Here is a 22955-nt window from a genome sequence, read left to right on the forward strand (position 1 = left end):
TCAGGCGGAGAGGCAGAGGAGGAGTCTATGAATCACTACTTTCCCCAGAGGCTCCCTGTTGTCAAACCCAAAACGTCAGCCACTGCTCTCTGCGTTTTGCAACAGAGCAGGAAAAAGCAGTGACAGTCCAGGCGACATGGGCCAAAGGGTGAAGGATCGCCTAAATTTGGGAATGTCTATATTTGAGAAATAACTCGCTGAAGTGAACAACATCACACTGTTTTTAATTTCTGGGCATATGCCCATTACCTTCAGATGCTCTTGCAGGTCTACATCCCAGATTTATTTTATTTTATTTATTTAAAACATTTATATTCCGCCCTTTTCACCCCGAAAGGGACTCAGGATGGAGCACAGCATATATACGGCAAACATTCAATGCCAGGACATGAATTCATTATATGCATACATCTATATATATAAAAAGGGAAAGGGCGTTCAACGGGACAGCACAACGCGAAAAAACCCCGACGAAAACTCACCAAATTTGCCGTGCACATACCTCAACCCACAAGGTATGCACAACACTCATCAAAATTCCAAACAACATTTCAACAAACTCACAATTACAAAAACCAACTGAGCATGCGCAGTGCCCAGGAGAGGAAGGACACACGCAATGCACTCTGGGAACTGTAGTTCTAGAACGCGGCCTAACCGCTGACGCTGAAGCCCTGGCCTGGGAGTTGGAGCTCGGCCGGCTGCGCTCGCTGGGGGCCAGGATGCTGCGTGACCTGCGGAGGCTGCCTGGGAGGCCCCCGCTGCGTGCCTTCCTGGCCCGGCCGGGAGAGGCCGCGGCCCGGCTCTGCCAAGGACAGCCCATCGGCCACCGCAACGCCCAGCCCAGGCCACCCCTGCACACAGCCGTCTGGCTCCGCCATCGGTGAAGAAGGGGAAGGAGGGAAGGAAGCGGGAGAGGGAAGGAAGGACGGAAATGAGGGGAAGGGGTGTAAATAGCAAGGAAGGAAGGAAGGAAGGAAGGAAGGAAGGAAGGAAGGAAGGAAGGAAGGAAAGAAGCAAAGTGGGAAGGGGATGGGAAGGTGTAGGAAAGAAGGAAGGAAGGAAGGAGAAGTTGAGAAGGTATATGAAACAAGAAAGGAAGAAAAGAAAGAAGAAAGGGAGAGAAGGAGGATGGGAAAGAAGGGAGAAAGGAAGGAAGGAAGGAAGGAAGGGAGGAAGAAGAAAGGAGGGAAGGGAAGGTGTATGAAGGAAGTAAGGAAGGAGAAGTTCAGAAGGTATATGAAAGAAGAAAGGAAGGAAAGAAAGAAGAAAGGGAGAGAAGGAGGATGGGAAAGAACGGAGAAAGGAAGGAAAGAAAGGAAGGAATGAAGGAAGGGAGGGAGGGAAGGTGTATGAAGGAAGGAAGGAGAAGTTGAGAAGGTATATGAAAGAAGAAAGGTAGGAAAGAAAGAATACAGAGAGAGAAGGAGGATGGGAAAGAAGGGAGAAAGGAAGGAAGGAGGAAAGGAAAGAAAGATAGAAAAAAAGAAGAAAGGGAAGGGAAGGTGTCAAAAGGAAGGAAGGAAGGAAGGAAGGAAGGAAGGAAGGAAGGAAGGAAGGGGAATTTGGGAAGGGGAAGAGAGGGAAAAAAGCGAAGGAAAAAGAGAAAGGGAGGGAAGAAAAGAAAGAAAGAAAGAAAGAAAGAAAGAAAGAAAGAAAAGGGAGTCTGGAAGTCAAGAGCGAAGGAAGGAAGGAAAGAGATAGAGAGCGAAGAAAGGAGAGAAAGAGGAAGGAAATAAAAGGGAGGAGGAAGGGAAGAGGAAGAGAAGGAAGGAGGAGAGAAGGAAAGAAAAAAGGGAAGGGAGGAAAGACGGAGCAAAGGAAGAAGAGAAAGAAGGAGAGAAAGAGGGAGGGAAGGAAAGAAATAAACAGAAGGAAGGATGGGAGCAAAAAGCTAAGAAAGGAAGTAAACAGGTAGAGAAGGAAGAAAGGAAAGAAGAAAAGGAAATGAAGGAAGGACTGAAAGAAGGAGACAAAGAGGGAGAGAAGGTTGGCCACAGCAACGTGTGGCGGGTAAAGCTAGTAAACATTAAAACCAATCGTCTAAATATTAAAATACACCATTTAAAACCATCAGATGCAGTGCTTCGTGGCGGATTGGGCGCTGTTATTCACCCTGCCCAGATTCAATGTGCTGCCATCAGCATTATTGCAGGGTATGTTTACATGTATCCCCTACAATGAGCACGTATGCAATATGGTGTGCATGGAAACTGCCAGGCCTGTCCTTTTCCAATGTCACTTCTATAATACAATATACTACTATTAATAATAATAAAATGATATTATAATTATATATTTTATATTAAATGTAATATTACTAATAATATTACAGTATAATGTTATAGTACAATGTAATATATAATATTAATATTGTGCTGTGATAATAATAATATATTGTATTGACTTTTTACTTGTAAGCTGCTCTGAGTCCTCTTCAGGGTGAGAAGGGCGGCATATAAATGTCGTAAATAAATAAAAGGATATTTGATATTTGATCACAGTCAAACCCACAAGGGGAGCAAATCGCAGATTTGGAAGAGACCACACGGGGCATCTAGTCCAACCCCTTGTGCCATGCAGGAAAAGCACATTCAAAACACCCAGAAAGATGGCCATCCTGCGTCTGTTGAAAAGCCTCCAAAGAAAGAGCTTTCACCAGACTCTGAGGCAGAGAGTTCCACTGCTGAACAGCTCTTCTTACAGAAAGAAAGTTCTTCCTAATGTTCAATGGAATCTCCTTTCCTGTAATTTGAACCCATGGCTCAAATGAGTCCTAGTCTTCAGAGCAGCAGAAAACAAGGCCTGCTCCCTCTTCAGACAGCCTTTCACATATCCGTATATACTCGAGTATAAGCTGACACAAATATAAGCCAAGGTACCTAATTTTACCACAAAAAACTCTGGGAAAATGTATTGATCTGAGTGGGAAGGGTGGGAAATGGTGGGAAATGCAAAAGCTACTGGTAAGTTTCCAAATAAAAATACAGAGCAATAAAATTACATTAATTGAGGTATCAATAGGTTAAATGTTATTGAATATTTACATAAAACTGTAATTTAAGATAAGACTGTTCAACTCTAATCCCTTAACCGCTGGAAACACAGTGACCCCATCTACACTGACAATTTAATGCAGTGCGAAGCTAGCTGCAAACAGCGATGGAGAGGCAACAAACTCCCATAAAAATAGAAAGTGCTTCATACGAATCAGTGGTCTTTGGTTTGTGCATCACTATCCAGACCACAAATTCGTTTTAGGTTGTTCCATGTAGTTCTCCTACACAGCCGGGAGAGATGTTTTGGTGCAAAGTACAGGCAAGAACACAGCTGAGGAGAGGGCCAGGCCCAAACTGGAAGCCAGATGTTAGCCCTTTACTCTGGATCTGGCTGCAAAACTGGAGCAAATATCAGCACCTGCTTCTATTCCAACTCTGTGCGGCCTGCAAAGAAAAGCCAGCCAGCCAAGCCAAGCTCCTTCCTTCCTTCCGTTCCTGAACCCACACCTTCTTTGGTGCCTCCTCCTCTTCATGGCTCCCAGTCCATTTGCAAAGACCCCTGAAAAACCCAACTGTCCTGCGAACTACAAGCAACAAAACCCCACTTCAGAGTTGGGCAGAGACACACAAAAGCATCTGTGTGTGAAGCTGGCTGAGTGCCCAGGACGAGGGCAATGGCCACATTTAAAAACACGGAAATGGGTGGGAAGCGAAGGCTCTGGAAGGCTGGGTTAAAACCTTGCTTCAAACGATTTCTGGAAAAATCTAGAACAGATTGTGACTTGGGCAGAAGGCAGAAATGATGGAGGAAACCTGGCCAAGACTACAATCTTTTTCCAGGTTAAGCAATGGCAGGAGAAGCTGCAGGTTGCAAGAGGAAAGGCTACTGCAGGAGAAGGAAGCAAAGACATGCAGGAAACAGATCATGAGAAATGGCATGGCATTTAAGAGTGGGATAGCATAAAAAGGCCCATCTATCTCTGGCCTCGAAGGATGACTGATGGACCTGAGCCACCATATGAGAGCCTTTGGGGTCTCCAGGCAAATATGGCTCTTCCCTCTGCCATCCCCCTGAGATATATGGGACTGAGCACTGGACTTCCTTCCAGCCTGCAGGACTGAGTCCAAAGTACATCAATCTGTTGGGCAAGTGCAGATTCCTTCTCACCAAGAACTGCCTGAGTGATATCTACCTTTGCTTGGTCCCACCATCCTTATAATAGAAAAGGCCCTCTTGGAAGCTGCTCTTAAATGGTGGGATTCACGCGGATGGCTTCTCTGTTTTCTCTGGCAGAAAATACTCTTTTATTTTGACATCCTGGAGGATGCAACCTTGCACCATCCAGAAAGAAAAAACCAAGTAGTCAGGACTCTGACAACTCATAGGTCCTGAAGAAAAAGGCCTGTCTTTGGGTCAGATAGTATGAGTCAGGTTGATGTCTCCATTGCAGGACTCTAATGAAGGGCATCTAGTCAGCAAAGGACTTCTTCTGACTTTCTGCCACCCTGGTGCCTCCGGTATCAAGGCAGATGCAAGGAATGCATAGGTTTGGCAATCTGGACAGCGATCAAAAAGGGAAACAAGGACAGAGAGATACAGACAGAAGCAAAAAGACTGGATTCCAACTATTTCCCAAAGCATGCAAGAAGAGGACTCAGTTTACCTTGCTCCAAATTACAATCCAATTTACAATTGAATAGTACAATCCAAATTACAATTGAATAGTAACGAAACCCGGCTCACAAAGTGGTGATTTTGGATAGTTCACTGATAACGTTAGCCAAAATACAAGAAGTGACCCCTCCAAGTCCTATTTCTCCTAAAGACTTCATTTTGAAATGCAAAAAGATGCATGTGCTCTGGCACATTCCTTAAAGATGCATGAAAGAGGCTATTCGCCAGCAGTAAAGAAAAGTTGGAAGTGTTCCCCCTTCTATGTGTTTTGGCTTTTCATGATATATTGGTTAATAAAGTTAATCAGTGACACAATGAATGAACCCAATCCAAGCCAGGCTGGACAAACAAGATGGATACAAATCCAATATCAAGGCTGTAATTGGTCGGGAGAGGAAATCAAGCAGAAGTCAATATATCTTTGTAGTTTTCAATGTCTTTCATGTTTGGCCTTATGCCATAACCCTAAACACATTTCCTGGGGTACACAAGCCCCAGTAGCACTTGATTCCATGTGCAGAATTACACCACTGTGATACAGATGACATATTCCATGTGCAAAGAGTTAAACAGCACAGTCTTAAAATACTTCCAAGGATCTGATAATAATAATTTTGACAGAGTGTTAGATTGATTTGACCACAGTGACATTTAAAGCAAACCGGGGGCATCTTTAAATGTTTTCTCCACTGAGAACATGCTAAATCAGCTACTGGTGACTAAGATCAGCGGGAAAAGGAATTCCTGTTCAAAACTTTCCAGGAAACTAACTCAACTACTTCTGTAAGAAGGTTTCATCCTGCTCCGGATGCGCCTTAAAGCACAACAGGTCAACTTTGCTCAGAGAAGGCTATTTTAGAGCTCCAGCCAAATTTGCCTGCCTGCTTTTCAGAACTGCCTTGTTTCTCCCTGGTCATGGATTGTACCTTCCTGTCTGGCAGAAGGGGGCTGGACTGGATGGCCCTTGGGGACCCTCCAGCTTTAGGATTCCACCTGTCAAACAGTTTGCCTGGATTATTTAAACTGTTGCTAACTGATGCAATTGATTTTATCCCATGCAGCTCCGAAATCCGGTGATATTGGGTGGCATATAACACTATATCACAAAATTTGGAAAGTGTCCCAAGGGCTTAAATGTCTTTACACTAATGTCCAGAAATAAACAAGATGAGTTGGAACTCTTAGAATGGCAAAACAGTTATGAAGTAATACGCGTAACTGAAACCTGGTGGAATGAGTCCTATAATTGGAATGTAGCAATGGGGTGGGGTGGGGGCCACAGAAAGAGTCTCCTCGAAGACTGAATAAATACAGTCGGGTGTCCCTTGGGCAACCTTTCTTGTAAACAGCTAATCTTTCCAACCCAGAAGCATTGCATTATAACATTTTTATTTATGCAAGGCCTTTGATACAAAATAAATAAAAGCAATGGAGGGGTATAAGCTATTTTAGAATTCAAAATGACTATAACAGATTAGAGAGCTAGGCCAAAGCTAACAAAATGAATTTCAACAAGGGGAAATGAGAGATAATTCACTTAGGCAGAAAAAAAATGAAATGTAAAGATACAGAATGGGTGATGCCTGGCTCGTCAATAGTACATGTGAAAAAGATCTTGGAGTCTTAGTGGAAAACAAGTTGAACATGAATCAACAGTGTGATGCAATAGCTAAAAAAGATAATGGGATTTAAGGCTGCATCAAAAGGGGTATAGTGTCTAGATTGAGGGAAGTCATGGTGCCCCTCTATTCTGGTTTGGTCAGACCTCACCTGGAATACTGTGCCCAATTCTGGCCACCATAGTTTAAAAGAGATTGACAAACTAGAAGCTGTCCAGAGAAGGGCACCTAAAATGATCAATGGTTTGGAGACCATGTCCTATAAGGAGTGTCTTAGAGAGCTGGGTATGTTTAGCCTTTAGGAGAGAAGGTTGAGAGGAGACACGAAAGCCATGTATAAATATGTGAAAGTATGTCATAAGGAATGGGGAACAGGCTTGTTTTATACTTCCCTATAAACTAGGACTTGAAGCAATGGGTTCAAATTACAGGAGATTTCACCTGAATATTAGGAAGAACTTCCTAACTGTAAGAGCTGTTCAGCAGTGGAACTCTCTGCATTGGAGTGTGGTGGAAGTTCCTTCCTTAGAAACTTTTAAACAGAAGCTGGATGGCCATCTGTCAGGGATACTATGGCATGGCAGGGGGTTGGACTAGATGGCCCATGTGGTCTCTTCCAACTCTATTATTCTATGAATCTGTTCTTGGTTTGAAAATGTTATTTTCTGTTTAATTGTGCGGCACCTATTTTGAAAGTAGTTGTTATACTATTCCAGAAGCTTGGTTTTTGTGACTGCTATAAAACTAGGTTGGAATTGGTTAGGACTCAATGAGATATTTATTTTTAAAAAACTATCCTAAAATGTGCTGCAGGATGTCCTTCCCAAAAAAAAAAAAAAAAAGGATGTTGGAGTTTAATACACCTTTTCCAGGTTTAATACACCTTTTCCAATTAGGAAATGACATTTATAACTCAGGAACAAAAATTGTGCTACATAGTGTAATTATTTCAATAAAGTAAAAAATAATAAAATTAGCATCATACTGTGACTTCTCATGGCATGAGAGGTTAAGGTTGCTCAGAATCTCCAGTGAGGGCTGCTGCTTGTTTCTGCTCATATACACGGCACATATAATTTTATATGTACTTTTGCATATAAACTGTGCTCCTCTGTACCTTCCCTTCTCCAGGTGCACACCTCCAAGGTCAGGATGGGAATATTCCTGATGACATGGGCGTGTCACATAATTCAGTAGGGTTTGCTGGTACATCACCCTGCAAACCAATGCACCAATGTCCCATTGTTCTGTCCATGCTCTCCTCTATCATGCACTGCAGGGAGATATCAGAAGCCACATCCATTGGCTATGAGAATCAGAGTTTTAGCACCCTGATTTCGCCATCATCGCTAGCTCACAACTTGACTGACTCCTCCATAATTAAAGACCTCAAGCAGAAAATATACTTGCCAAATATATTCATAATGCCCATAAATCAGATGCTCTCCCACACACACATCTTCCTATCAGCATCACGTGGCATCACTGAGGAGCAGCCACTGTAAATACAAGGGAAACCTAGAGTTGGGAGAGACCTGATCTAGTCCAATCCCATTCTGTCACATAGGAATGCACTATCCAAGCTTTCCCTACAAATGGCCATCCAATCTCCATCAGACTCTTGGGCAGCAGGTTCACAAAAATGAAACCCGATGTGTATAAAAGCACATACAAAGACAGGAAGATAACCATATGCTGCAATTAAACTATGCATAGAAGCAAAAGCATTTAAAACAATGACTGAAAGATGAGTCAACATTATCAGCACACTTGCAGCCAGTTCCTAAATGTCTTATCTGAAGGGAAATGGCAGCACCTGAAGTTTCTATGCACCAACATTGGCATAAGACCTGAAAAACCCTTATTTATTTATTTACCTTATTTATATCTCGCCTTTCTCTACCCCAATGGGGACTCAAGGCAGCTTACATATAGCACTCCATAGTGACTTAAAAACATACAATGGAAATTTTAAATAAATTGAATTAAAATAATACATAACATGGTTAAACTATACTTCAATGTATTGTCCCTTAGCCTGGGATTTCCTTGATCCTGTTTGTAAGCACCTATATAAAAGCAGTCCCCGAGTTACAAACATTTGACTTACAAACAACTCCTAGATAAGAACAGGCCTGAGACAACAGGAAGTGAGAGGAATCTAGCCCTTGGAAGGAAGGCAAATCCACTCTTGGAAGAGTTATTATCATGGGGAAAAGGGGTCTCCACTGAAGTTTTCTCACCAAACCTTGTTCCCAGAACAAGCCACATTTTTCAAAATCCAATTGTTATACGACCAGAAAGCAAGGTGAAACCTTCTGAACAAGGACACAGGTAGCAAAGGAAACTCCACAGGAGTGTTAGCCCTGCCCTATGCCTTCCAGAGATCGGATATCTATCTATCTATCTATCTATCTATCTATCTATCTATCTATCTATCTATCTATCTATCTATCTATGATCTCTGGAAGGCATAGCGTAGGGAGGGCTATATATATATTTGGCTGGATGTACACTTTAAGTAAGCAAGCGCAAGTGGGGGAAGAGGAGGAAGTGCAGACACAAGAACGGGAGGTGTGGCTGGGAAGAAGAAAGTGCAGAGAAAGGAAGAAGAAGAAAAAGCCGGTTGTTTACCTTGTTCGGTCTAAACGATTTAGACTGATTTAAAGGGGGGGAGGGAGACACAGCCACATTTTAGGGAGAGATTTACAACACGATTTATGTCCCCGGGTTGTAAATGTTATTTTCTAACTGGTTCAGTCACAAAAACATGGAAAATATTTATTAAACTGCAAATAGTGTTTTTCAGTGAATTTTTCAGTTTGTGGCAGCCAATAAGTTCTGCACAATTAATCTGTAAAGAACATCAAACCAAGAACAGACTCCCCCCCCCAAATTTTGTTACATTGTGTTATCATTACAAAAGGGGTAAATGTATAAGGGGCGAGGAAAGCCTCAGTATTTCTTTGTTTACAAATCTAAGTGTACATACAATTTAGGGAGGAATGAGAAGGTGCTTCTTTCCCCAAAAAGGTGATCCAATAAACAAAGGAGGCTTTATTGCGGATGGATGGTCTCCCTCTCTCACTGTAGGAAGACCTCCCATTATATTCTCATCCCTTTTCTATCTTCCCGAGTCCAGGACTATTCATGCTTCCTAGAGGTCATTTTACTGATGCTGGGTGTCTATTTTGGCAACTGGGGTTTTGTTTAGGCTACTAAACTAGACCATATAGAGGACAAATGTGCTGGAGAATGAAACCAAGGGGTCACACACAGATGAACACTCAGAATCACCTGGGTTCATTTAAGACCACAGCAAAATTGGTATTCAAACTGAGCTTGGGCTGCTGCTGCTATCACATGCTATCAAAATTTGAAAAATGTTCAGTTCCTGGTTTGAAAGTGTTATTTCCTATTTAATTGTGCGGTACTTCCTTTCAAAGCAGTTGTTCTACTCCATAAACATTGTTTTTGTGGCTGCCCCAACTAGGTTGAATTGGTTGAGACTCTGTGAGATATTTATTGAAAAACGATAGCAAAATGTGCCGCAGAATGTCCCGTAAAAAACAATATTTTTTGCAGTTTACTAAACTTTCCACATGTGTTGATGAGAGAACCAATGTGGAAATGCCATTTATAACCCAGGGACAAACACCGGGTTAGATGGTGTTATTATTATTTTTGAGCAGTTTGCAACACTAAAAACAATACAAACTGCAATCTAAAACACCTGCAACATGTCAACATTAAACTAGTAATCAACCTTGTTCCTCCACTTCAGCCCACCGCCTAGCCAGCCATGTTCTTTCGTAAAGGACTCCACCTCAGTCCCCTCTGTAAAGGTCATCCAGCCCAACTCCACACTCAAAGCCCTTCCCACAGATGGCCATCCTGCCAGCTATGTCCTCCAGGGCATTCACCTGCCAGGCCCTTTCGAAGAGGCATCTTCTCCTTTAGAAACATAAACCCCTAGAGCTGGGAGGGACTCCAAGGACCATCCAGTCCAACCCTTTTCTTTGTGCCATTAGAAGGCACAATCCAATCCCTCCATCCAGCTTATGCTTTAAAACCTCCAGAGACAGAGGGAGACTCCATGGTCACCAAAAATATTGTTATCACTGAATCCTTGAGTTGGAAGGGACCCCAAAGGCTACTGTTAAACCCTCATCTATCAGGTGAGAAGACGCAATCAAAACACTCCCGACAGATGGCCATGAGAAAGAGATTTATTTTTTTGTTGCGTCAGGAGCAACCGCTCCTGTTGTGAGAGAATTGGCCGTCTGCAAGGACGTTGCCCAGGGGACGCCTGGATGATTTCTGATGTTTTTATCATCCTTGTGGGAGGCTTCTCTCATGTCCCCGCATGAGGAGCTGGAGCTAATAGAGGGAGCCCATCCGCCTCTCCCCAGATTCGAACCTGCGACCTGTCGGTCGGAAAGAGAGATAACAGATAGATATACATGATATATAATACATATACGGTATTACAGAATGCTAGAGCTGGAAGAGACCCCAAGAACCATCCAAACCAACCCCCTTCTGCCAAATAGGAAGGCACAATCTAATCCCTCCCGACAGATGGCCATCCAGCCTCTGCTTTAAATCCCCCAGAGAAGGAAGGGGACTCATTGGATTTTTCCGTTGGAATGACAAGGGGCCTCGAAGGCCACCCAATAACAAGCCCTTTCAGGAAGCCCTTCCGACAGATAGCCCTCCTGCCAGCCGGGCCTTCTTCCATGGCCTTCCCTTTCCTTCTCACCCATCTTCGCCGCCTCCGGGCCCGGCCCCGCCGGCCACCGTCCGACGTCTCGCCAGTCCCGCACCGACTCCGCCACCTGACAACGGAAGTGACGCCACACCGACGTCACTGCGCCGCCGCCGCCGCCGCTCATCACCGCCACGCCTCCCTCTCACTCCCACCAGCCGCCATATTGTTTCCGGGATCCCTTCGCCCTCGCGGCTTGCCTCTGATTGGCTGAAAGGCTAAAGGAGGGGTTCTAGGGCGTCTGCGATTGGTCGAGAGGAGTAGGCAGAGCCCGCCCATCCTGACTATGATTGACAGGAGGTGGGTTGCATCACTAAATAGAACTGGGTACCAATGGAGCATCCCTTGTTCTCTGAAATGCCTTAGACCAGGTATGCGCCAACTTGGGCCTTCCTCCAGCTGTTTTGAACTTCAGCTCCCACCATTCCTAACAGTCTCAGGCTTAAGTGGCTGAGGGGGAAAAGGAAAGGGCCTGAGGCTGTGAGGAATGGTGGGAATCGAAGTCCAAAACACCTGGAGGAAGGCCCAAGTTGGCCCATGCTTGGTCCAAGAGAAAGGGTGCACCTACACATTTGAATTGACCCCACTGGAACTGCCATGGCCCAAGGCTATGGAATCATGGAAGCTATAGTCTTCCATGATTCCATTAAAACTTGTGCGCAAGCTACGCCTGTACCTTGGGAAGTCAGACTTGGCCACGGTGGTCCACGCTCTCACTACATCCAGGATAGACTACTGCAACGCACTCTACGTGGGGTTGCCTTTGAAGACTGCTCGAAAGCTTCAAATAGTCCAACGAGAGGCAGCCAGGTTAATAACGGGCGGCATCAGGCCTGTAGCGAGGGGGTGGTTTTAGGGGTTCAACCCCCCCCCTCCAGAACTGTAAGCACTATCTCAAGAGTCCCTCCAGAACTGTAAGCACTATCTCAAGCAAATATTGACAATTTATTCACACTGTCATTACTTGCAGCAATAGCCGATGTAGTGAAGCAACCAAGTTGGGGGTTTGTGTGTTGAATGCTCTCATTAAGGAGGCCAGACTTGGTGGAGGTGGTTGACAGGGGTGGAGCTGCAGGCTATGGAAGGCTGCTCCGCCCCCTGCTGTGCTCTTTGCTTCAGCGTGGGCTAGGAGGCAGGTTTCAATCCCACCCCCACCCCCCAAAATTTGTCAACCCTCCCCGAAATTTTCAATCCCCCCCCCCAAATTTTTAACCCCTCCCCCAAAATTGTCAACCCTCCCCGAATTTTTTTTCTGGCTACGGCCCTGGGCGGCATACAGGGAGCATACAACTCCCATGTTACGGCAGCTCCACTGGCTGCCAGTTTGCTACTGGGCACAATTCAAAATGCTGGCTTTAGCCTATAAAGCCCTAAACAGACTTGGCCCAATTTATCTGTCCGAACACATCTCCTCCTATGAACCATCACGGAGATTAAGCTCCTCCAGGGAGGCCCTGCTTTCCGTCCCGCCATTGTCACAGGTGCGATGGGTGGGGATGAGAGACAGGGCCTTCTTAGTGATTGCCCCCCAGCTATGGAACTCCCTTCCTGGTGAGATCAGATCGGCTCCCTCCCTCCTGTCCTTCAGAAGGATGGTAAAAACTTGGCTGTGGGACCAAGCTTTCGGGACAGGGCAATAAAGCAACAATAGGAAAGATTACCAGGCCGATTTAACGGAGATGACTAAGACGGTTTTAAATGGTGTGTTTTAATATTGAGATAAATGTTTTTAATGTTTATGTATGCGCATATAAATTCTTGTCCCGGCATTGAATGTTTGCCGTATATATGCTGTGCTCTGCCCCGAGTCTCCTTTGGGGTGAGAAGGGCGGAATAGAAATGTTTTAAATAAACAAACAGTCTTACAAAGCCTTTAGCTTTCTCTGCCAAAAGGGGACTGCCGGGGCATCACCAAACTACAAATCCCGGAATGGCATAGCATGGAGCCAAGGCAGTCAAAAGTGCATGAGTGAATGTACCCCAGGCGGGGTTATTGCTGACACATGACTTGTCAGTGTTATTGCTAGCTGCCATTAAGCTTGAATCATGGTGACCCTACACATGGGAGGCCTCCTGTTTCTGGGTATTTTTTAAAGGCAAAGGCTGGATGGCCATCTGTCGGGAAGGCTTTGTGTCTTCCTTCCTGGCAGAAGGATCTCTTCCAACTTTTAGATTCTATTATTATTATCATCAGAGCTTGGGTGGTCTTCTGTCGGGAGGTCTTGCATGGTGTCTTCCTTTATGGCAACCCCTTAGGGCCTCTTCCAACTTGAGGGTTCTATAATTCTCATTCTAGGATTCCTGTCTCTTCCAACTGTCTTTGAGCAGAAGCTGGATGGCCATCTGTTGGGAGGGCTTTGATTGTGTCTTTCTATCTGGCAATCAGACAGAGTCCATACTACCATATTGTTGTTGTTCATTCGTTCAGTCGTCTCCGACTCTTCGTGACCTCATGGACCAGCCCACGCCAGAGCTCCCTGTCGGCCGTCACCACCCCCAGCTCCTTCAAGGTCATATATTCCAGTTCAAAACAGATATTGTGGGATTTTCTGCCTTGATATTCTAGGTTATATGGCTATGTGGAAGGGCCCCAAATCCCTTCCAACGCTTTGATCCTATAGCTCTATACCAGGGGTCCCCAAACTGTGGCCCGGGGGCCGGATGCGGCCCCCCGAGGGAATTTATCCGGCCCGCCGAGGAGGAGGCCTGCGTCTTAGTGAAATCAGTTTTGGCTCTGCTAACGCAGAGCTCCTTTTGTTCTTTCTGTCTCCCCCTGAAGCTCTCTCTCCTTCTCCCCGTTTCAGTTTCTCCCCCTTTCCTCTCTCTTTATCTTTATCTTTCTCCCTCCTCCTTTCTCTCTTCTCTTTCTCCCTCTTTTTTTCCTCTCCCTTTCTCCTCTTCTTCCCTTACTTCTTCTTCTTTCTCAGAGGAGGTGAAGGCAGCGGTGGGAGCGCGCGGCTGCTGCCTGGAAGAGCAGAGGTAAGAGAATCCCTTGCCTCCACTCTTCCAGAAAAGACACAGCTGCCAATAGGCAGCCCCGAAGCCTCCCCTCGGCATCCAGCCCTCCTTCCTTCCCTCCACCTCTACCTCAACGCAGCTCAATGAGCTTTTCTTCCCTTCTTTGTCCTCTGCTTCTCTTCAGCAAATCCAGGCTCCTGCTGTGAAAACAGCCCGTAGGTAGGCTGTTAGGAGTTGTGGGAATTAAAGTCCAAAACACAAGGAGGGCCCAAGTTGGCCCATGCCTGCTTTAAGAAATACCAATGATATTTAATTCTGTTGTAGTGTTTCATCTATTTGTAGATTTGAAATTTTATTGAAATGTAAGCTGCTTTGGCCCCTTCCACACAGCTGTATAAAATCCACACTGAACTGGTTTATATGGCAGTGTGGACTCTGATAATGCAGTTCAAAGCAGATATTGTGGATTATCTGCCTTGATATTCTGGGTTATATGGCTGTTTGGAAGGGCCCTTCAAGGCAGGTCATATATCCCAGGATCTGATCCTAGGTTTTCTCTTTATCCCAGATTATCTGGCAGTGCAGATTTATATAATCCAGTTTAAAGAAGAAAACCTGGGATCAGATCCTGGGATATAGGGCCTGTCTGGAAGGGCCCACAGCCTCCTTGTGGAGACAAAACGTGGTGTATAAATAAACATAATAAACATAATAATCATAATAAAGCCCTCTTGTGATCTCCTGCTTTGGTCAGAACTTCCCACCTGGAATCACACTCTGAAACCAAATTGGAGAAGAAAAATCTGTTCCTGGCTAGAAAGTGTTATTTCCTGTTTAATTGTGTGGCCCTTACTTTGAATGTAGTTGTTCTCCTCCAGATACTTTGTTTGTGTGGCTGCCACAAACTATGATGAATCTAATTGTCATGGGTGTCCTGTATGCAAAGACAAACAGACTGAGGGTCCTTCCACACAGCCATATAACCCAGAATATCAAGGCAGAATAACCCACAATATCGGCTTTGAACTGGAATATCTGAGTTTGCACTGTCATATATCCTGGTTCAAAGCAGATAATGTGGGATTTTATTCAGCTGTGTGGAAGGAGCCTGAGAGACAGCTTTTATCATAGAGCTGTAACTATATTGAACTCCATGGCTTCCCATTGATGTACCATTGGGGGGCGGTTAGGGTGAGGTGGGAGTGTTGTTGTTGATGTGTGCTGGGGAAAACATTTTGTTTTACACTGTACAAGGGCAATAAAGTTATTCTGTTTCTATTGTTTAAATTGATTTCATGCCTTTGCCTGCCACCTTGGGCTCTCATGATATAGATTGGCAGAAAATGATGATAAATAATGATAATGCTAAAATTATTATTATTAAATGTATATCCCACCTTTCTCCCCATAGGAACTCAAGGTGGCTAACAATTTATCATTAACTAGCCTTTCCCTGCCACACATTTCTGTGGCCCAGTCTGTGTATATGTGTTGTGTGTGTGTGTATACATATATATTGTGTATGTGAGTATATATGTATGTTTGCGTATATATTTGTGGTTTTGCACATCCATTGTAATGTATTTTTTTAATCTCTACTGCTGTGTTTTTTTACTGTTTTTATGAGTGATGGTCACTCACTGGCCTGCTGGTGTATTGTGTTCAAATTCGTCCAGTTGGTTTTAGTTATGTTAATCCCACAAACGAACATTACATTTTATTTATATAGATCAGGGGTCCTCAAACTATGGCCCGAGGGCCGAATACGGCCCTCCAAGGTAATTTACCCGGCCCTCGCTCAGGGTCGAAAACAACTTGAAAGCACACAACAACAACAACAGCAACAACAACAACAATCCTATCTCATCAGCCAAAAGCAGGCCCAAACTTCCCATTGAAATACTACTAAGTTTATATTTGTTAAAATTGTTCTTCATTTTAATTATTGTATTGTTTTTAAGTGCCTTTTGCATTACAAATAAGATATGTGCAGTGTGCATAGGAATTCATTCATTTTTTTTCCTTCAAATTATAATCCGGCCCTCCAGCAGTTTGAGGGACAGTTGCCTGGCCTTCTGTTTAAAAAGTTTGAGGACCTCTGATATAGATTATGATGATAATGATAATAATAATAATAATATCCTGCCTTTCTCCTTAAAGGAATTCAAGGTGCCTAACTGTTCTGTCACCGCTGGGCCTATAGTTAGTTGACTTTAGATATAGGATGTGTAACCTTTACCCAGTGGGAAGCCAGGGGCCCTAGGAAAAGTTTTCAGAGGCTTCCTTTACAAAAGGAATCTTCAAATGGCTTAAAAGGCACAACAAAGTCTTTTATTAATGAATCAAACAGGAATTGTAAAGCTTTAAAGTATCAGTTCTCTCAAACTTGTCCGCAGAGAACAGGCACTATCTTCAATAACTTTCTTCAAAGGAAAATTCCCCCTTTTAACTTCTCCCAAGGCTAACAAAAATCCAACCCTCACTGGTGTGGACTCCTCTGCCAGGCCGAACTGCTTCTCAAAACACTGAGAGGATCTATCAGACAGGCGATGGATATTCTGTAGAGTTGGCTGTCTTCCTGGAAACTCCCAAGGCTGTAGGAAGGAATCCCAGGAGTTCTTAGGAGACCTTTAAAGCTGTGGGAATGCTTCCCTGGCGTTCTTTCCCTGGAGCTCTTAAAGGTTGAAGCCTTTGTACAGGGGAAGTAAACACATCCTATACAGTGGTTAACCTTGCTGTGACTGACTGGAAAAGGCTCCCTTCCCTCCAAAAAGCAAAAAAGGGGCAGGACCAGGAATCCTAACTATAATTGGCAGGTGGCTTACCCTATAAATGCAAATTATAACTGGAAACCCCCTGCTGCAAAATCCCAAGCATGGGATTGCACACAAACATTTAAACACAGCAAATAAATCTGGAGCTCCTGGAACAGCTGTTCCAGAACACTAACAATTATTTATTTATTAAATTTATATTCTACCTTTCTCCCCATAGGAATTCAAGATGGGTAACAATAATTAATTGTTTATTATTAAATGTATATACCACATTCTCCCCATAGGTATTCAAGGTGGCTAACAATTATTTGTCATTAAGGTAAAGAAAGATTTAGACAGAAAGTTGGAAGGGACCTCCAACAGCCATGCTGTCCAGCTCTATTTGCCATTCAGGGAGACACAATCAAAGCCCACCTGACAAATGGCCATCCAGCTTAGAAACCTCCAAAGGAGGAGAGCTTCCATGAGTCAAGCTTAATAATGTTGAGAAGTCATGCGTCAGCCATAACACCATCTGGGTGGGCCCTCAAATGCACCTGGAAGCCACAGCCCTGACTCACCTGGGGCACCTCATGCTTCAAGAGGCTTCCAGCTCATGCTTAAATTGCATCTTCCAAATCCATACCCACCTTCATGTTCTCATCACCTATAAAAATAATGAATGCTGTTTGGCACCATTCAAACTGCGATGGCTCAATACTATAGAACCCTGGGAGCTGTCGTTTGCACTTTTCAGCAGAGGTGAAAGCCACTGCAAAATTACAACTCCCAGGATTGCATAGTATTGAGCCATAGGAGTTCAAGTGGGGTCAAACTGCATTAATTCTACAGTGTAGATGCACCCGATGACTGGAGATCAGGGTGTGAATCTGCTCTCAGCCAAGGAAACTCACTGAACCAGTTGCATGCTCTCAGCTTCAGAGGGAGTTCATGCTCAACCTTTTCTGAACAAATCTGGCCAAGAAAACCCTTTGAAAAGGTTATCACACAACCATAAAGAAGGGAGAAGTGTATTAAAGATGGAAAAGTTTATTTGGGAATTGAAAGTGTATTCATTTGGAGGTCACATTTATCAAATTAGAAGAATTCCATAATTTTTTTTTGAAAAACCCGTGTTTTTCCACCTGCTGATATAAAAGTGCCCTAATCGGTTTTGCAAAAGAAGAGTAACTTTTCTTTTAGGAAGAAAGGAAATGAAAGGGAAGGAAGAGGAAAGAAAACAAAACAGTAATTCAATTTATTGTTCTAGAAGGAACGGGGGGGATAAAGGTAATTCAGTTTATTGTTCCAGAAGGAAGGAGAAAGAAAATATAAAAGTAATTCAGTTTGTTGTTCCTGTCTTTCCACATGGCTTTTTCCATGTGAATTAGAAAAGTGGATCCAAGTGAGAGAAAAATATATGAAAGAGGTCATTTCAAATCCTGAGCAAAAAAGGAGGCTTGCGGCTGCAAGAGAAATAAATATTTGGCTAAATAAAAGTAGCCCAGGGTTGCAGTCCCTTTCATTTCTTGAACTGGAGGAAGCCTCATTAAGAAAAATGGATCCAAAGAAAGAAATAGGGAAGGAGCAATAGAGGATAAAAACATGATTCAGTTTTTCTGTTCTTGGCTTTCCGTGCCACTTTATTCTCTTTCAAGGAGCAGTCCAAAAAGTGAATCTCAGTGGAAGAATCCAAAGGCTTGCTTTGAAGTCATTCTGTATCTTGATCTCAAAAGGGGGAGATTTGATTCCGCATCCTGGGCTTGTTTTTACTTGTCCTTTTGATGAAGGAACTCCTTCCTGCCCTTGTCCCTTCCTCCGAAGCTCCGGACACGTCGCAGGAGCTGGAGCTGGCCCTCAATGGCAGCCCGGATGTCCACATCATCCGGGATGTGAACGTAGCGCACGCTCCTCCCAGCAACAAAGAGGCCCTCTAGTTGGGAGGTGCGCCCGGCCCGGTCGGTGAAGGTAGTGGGGCCCAGGCGGATGTTCATGAAGGCATCCACGTTGGTCACGCGCCCCACCGCCAGGCTCTCATCCCGTAGTTCCACCTGGGTCACACGGCCCGTCAGGCTCTGCAGCAGCAGCACCAGGGTGTTCTCCGAAATGGTGCGCTCCTTCACCGAGTGGCTAATCTCCATGGCCACCAGTCTGGGAAAACAGCAAGAGGGAAGGGGGGGAGGCATTGGGGGCTGCATCTGCACTTGGAGAAGGAAGGCAGTTTGGCACCACTTTAACTGCTAAGGAATCCTACAGTGTAGTTGCACCCCAAGCCGGTTAATTGATGTGTTTGGTCTCATGGTTTTATTTATACATTTCAGTGTAGTTTTATACCACTTTAATGACCATGGCCCAGTGCTCTGGAAGGAGTCGCCAGTGGCACAATGGGTTAAACCCTTGTGCCGACAGGACTGCTGACCGAAAGGTCGGCGGTTCGAATCTGGTGAGTGGGGTGAGCTCCCATTTGTTAGCTCCACCTCCCCATGCAGGGACATGAAAGAAGCCTCCCACAGGATGGTAAAACATCCAGCCGTCCCCTGGGCAACGTCCTTGCTTGCAGGCGGCCAATTCTCTCACACCAGAAGCAACTTGCAGTTTCTCAAGTAGCTCCTGACATGGAAAAAAGGGGCTATGGAATCCTACAGTGTAGAACAGGGGTACTCAAACTTTTTAAACATAGGGCCAGGTCACAGTCCCTCAAACTGTTAGAGGCCCGGATTATAATTTGTGAAAAAAAACATGTATGAATTTCTATGCACACTGCACATATCTTATTTGTAGTGCAAATAAACACTTTAAAACAGTACAATAATTAAAATGAAGAACAATTAAAATATATAAATTGATTAGCATTTCAATGGGAAGTGTGGGCCTGCTTTTCGCTGATGAGATAGGATTGTTGTTGTTGTTGTGTTCTTTCAAGCCATTTCAGACTTAGGTTGACCCTGAGCAAGAGCCGGGTAAATGACCTTGGAGGGCCGCATCTGGACCCTGGGCCTTAGTTTAAGGACCCTTGGTGTAGAATATGCACCCACACCTTTTAATATATGAGTTTGAATGGTCTCGTGGTTTTATTTATGGATTTCAATATAGTTTTATACCACTTTAATGATCATGGCCCATTGCTATGGAAGGAGTCCCCGGTGGCGCAATGGGTTAAACCCTTGTGCCGGCAGGCCTGCTGACCGAAAGGTTGGCGGTTCAAATCCGGTGAGTGGGGTGAGCTCCCATCTGTCAGCTCCAGCTCCCCATGCAGGGACATGAAAGAAGCCTCCCACAGGATGGTAAAACATCCAGGCGTCCCCTGGGCAACGTCCTTTCTTGCAGGCGGCCAATTCTCTCACACCAGGAGCAACTTGCAGTTTCTCTAGTCGCTCCTGACATGGAAAAAAAGGTGCTATGGAATTCTACAGTGTAGAATATGCACCCCACACTTTTTAATATATGTGTTTGAATGATCTCATGGTTTTATTTATGGATTTCAATATAGTTATATACCACTTTAATGATCATGGCCCAGAGCTATGGAAGGAGTCGCCGTTGGCACAATGGGTTAAACCCTTGTGCCGGCAGGCCTGCTGACCGAAAGGTTGGCGGTTCAAATCCGGTGAGTGGGGTGAGCTCCCATCTGTCAGCTCCAGCTCCCCATGCAGGGACATGAAAGAAGCCTCCCACAGGATGGTAAAACATCCAGGCGTCCCCTGGGCAACGTCCTTGCTTGCAGGCGGCCAATTCTACCACACCAGAAGCAACTTGCAGTTTCTCAAGTTGCTCCTGATATGAAAAAAAGGTGCTATGGAATTCTACAGTGTAGAATATGCACCCCACACCTTTTAATATATATCTTTGAATAGTCACACGGCTTTCTCTGTGCATTTTAATGCAGAAATGCCAATTTTTAATGCATGTTGTACATTTCTACCATGACCATGACTCAGTGCTATGGAATCCTACAGTAGATGCAACCCCAAGCCTTTTAATATGTGTTTGGATGGGCTCATGGCTTTATCTGTGCATTTGAATGCAGTTCTGTACCACTTTAATGACCATGGCTTTATGTTATGGAATCCTGCAGTTCAGATGCAACCCCACATCTTTTAATATATGTGTTTGAATGGTCTCACTGCCTCATTTGTGCATTTGAATGCAGTTTTATACCGCTTTAATGACCATGGCTTCGTGTTGTGGAATTCTGCCTTCTAATATGTGTTTGAATGGTCTTTTTGTTTTATCTATGTATTTGAACTATGGGTGCCTCTAGTCCAGCCATGGGCAAACTTCGACCCTCCAGGTGTTTTGGATTCCAACTCCCACAATTCCTAACAGCCTACCGGCTGTTAGGAATTGTGGGAGTTGGAGTCCAAAACACCAGGAGGGCCGAAGTTTGCCCATGCTTGCTTTACTCTATACAGTAGAACAGTGGTTCTCAACCTTCCTAATGCCGTGACCCCTTAATACAGTTCCTCATGTTATGGTGACCCCCTACCATAATATTGTTTCTGTTGCTACTTGATATCTGTCATTTTACTACTGTTATAAGTCGTAAATATCCGATATGCAGGATGTATTTTCATTCACTGGACCAAATTGAGCACAAATACCCAACACTACCAAATGTGAATGCTAGTGGGGTTGGGGGAGAATTGATTTTGTAATTTGGGAGTTGTAGTTGCTGGGATTTATAGTTCACTTATAATCAAAGAGCATTCTGAACTCCACCAGCAATGGATTTGAGCTGAACTTGGCACACAGAGATCCCATGACCAACAGAAAACACTGGAAGGGTTTGGTGGGCACTGACCTTGAGATTGGGAGTTGTAGTTCACCTATATCCAGAGGAGCACTGTGGATTCACATAATGATAGATCTGGACCAAACTTGGCACGACTACTCAACATGTCTAAATATGAACACTGGTGGAGTCTGGGGAAAATAGACGTTGACATTTGCTGGGATGTATAGTTCACCTACAATCGACCAACAATAGAATTGGGTCAAATTTCCCACACTGAATCCACATGACCAACAGAAAATACTGTGTTTTCTGACGGTCTTTTGAGACCCCTTTGACACCCCCTCATGACCCCGTCTGGGGTCCCAACCCCCAAGCTGAGAAACAGTAGAATGACTAACTGACTCAATGTTATGGAATCCTGGGAGTTGTAGTTTTAAAAGTCTTGAGGCTTCGCTGAGAGGACAGCGCCTCCCAGGATTTGTAGACGCCCCCTGGGAAGAACTGGGAGGACTGCAACTCCCAGAATCCATCCTCTTATTACCAATTCTGGGCACCACAATTCAAGAAAGATATTGACAAGCTGGAATGTGTCCAGAGGAGAGCGACTAAAATGATAAAAGGTCTGGAGAACAAGCCCTATGAGGAGTGGCTTAAGGAGCTGGGCATGTTTAGCCTGAAGAAGAGAAGGCTGAGAGGAGATATGATAGCCATGAATAAATATGTGAGAGGAAGCCACAGGGAGGAGGGAGCAAGCTTGTTTTCTGCTTCCATGGAGATTAGGACAAGGAACAATGGCTTCAAACTACAAGAGAGGAGATTCCATCTGAACACGAGGAAGAACTTCCTGACTGTGAGAGCCGTTCAGCAGTGGAACTCTCTGCCCCGGAGCGTGGTGGAGGCTCCTTCTTTGGAAGCTTTTAAACAGAGGCTGGATGGCCATCCGTCAGGGGTGATTTGAATGCAATATTCCTGCTTCTTGGCAGAATGGGGTTGGACTGGATGGCCCATGAGGTCTCTTCCAACTCTTTGATTCTATGATTCTATGATTCAAAGCCCTGGTCTTGAACACAATGGAAAATATTGGTACAATTCTGGGAGTTGTAGTTCCTGTCAAAAGTAACTTTTCCAAACTTTTGATTGGGTTCCATTAAGCCCCACCCTTAAAAAGAGCAGGAAGCTTTTCTGCAACCTATTAGTCCCAAACGCATAGCTCAATTATGCCTAATGCAACTGCTTAATAGCTCTACATTGGTGTAAATCCATGGGATTCAATGGGTCTACGCTACTGCCAAACTAACAACAGAAACCCAAAGCACAGCCGCTGGGAGGGATAATGGGACATGCAATCCATCGCCTACCTGGCCAGGATTTCCTGCTTCCTCGTGCAAAGCAGAAAAGACCACCAAAAAGCGCATGCGTAATAGGAGATTCCCGACTCAGAGGCT

At 44.5% G+C, this 22955-nt stretch overlaps 2 protein-coding genes across 4 annotated transcripts in view; both read right to left on the reverse strand.

The window, feature by feature from the left end:
* Positions 1-11168, reverse strand: part of STK40 (serine/threonine kinase 40) — a 41086-nt gene extending 29918 nt beyond the window's left edge. The window contains exon 1 of the mRNA XM_060784052.2: positions 11056-11168. Within this exon, the coding sequence (XP_060640035.1) occupies positions 11056-11059 (4 nt within the window). The 5' untranslated portion in view covers positions 11060-11168. The remainder of the gene's footprint in view (positions 1-11055) is intronic.
* A 6641-nt stretch (positions 11169-17809) lies between these two features.
* Positions 17810-22955, reverse strand: LSM10 (LSM10, U7 small nuclear RNA associated). 3 transcript variants are annotated; one of them, XM_060784050.2, is made up of 3 exons: positions 22869-22955; positions 21577-21698; positions 17810-18926 (listed from the first exon to the last, which is right to left on the reverse strand). In XM_060784050.2, exon 3 carries the CDS (start codon positions 18914-18916, stop codon positions 18545-18547), a length of 372 nt encoding a protein of 123 aa, XP_060640033.2. In that variant the 5' UTR covers positions 18917-18926; positions 21577-21698; positions 22869-22955; the 3' UTR covers positions 17810-18544. The 3 variants fall into 3 exon arrangements, with proteins under 3 accessions (XP_060640033.2, XP_060640031.2, XP_060640032.2); XM_060784048.2 differs by having other exon boundaries at positions 21577-21742; XM_060784049.2 differs by lacking the exon at positions 21577-21698.

The sequence above is a fragment of the Anolis sagrei genome, chromosome X, assembly GCF_037176765.1.
Source record: "Anolis sagrei isolate rAnoSag1 chromosome X, rAnoSag1.mat, whole genome shotgun sequence".
Classification (NCBI taxonomy): Eukaryota; Metazoa; Chordata; class Lepidosauria; order Squamata; family Dactyloidae; genus Anolis; species Anolis sagrei.

What these genes read in the sequence shown, in the direction of transcription:
- LSM10 (XM_060784049.2), bottom strand. Translation starts at nt 18,916, where the DNA reads ATGGAGATTAGCCACTCGGTGAAGGAGCGCACCATTTCGGAGAACACC.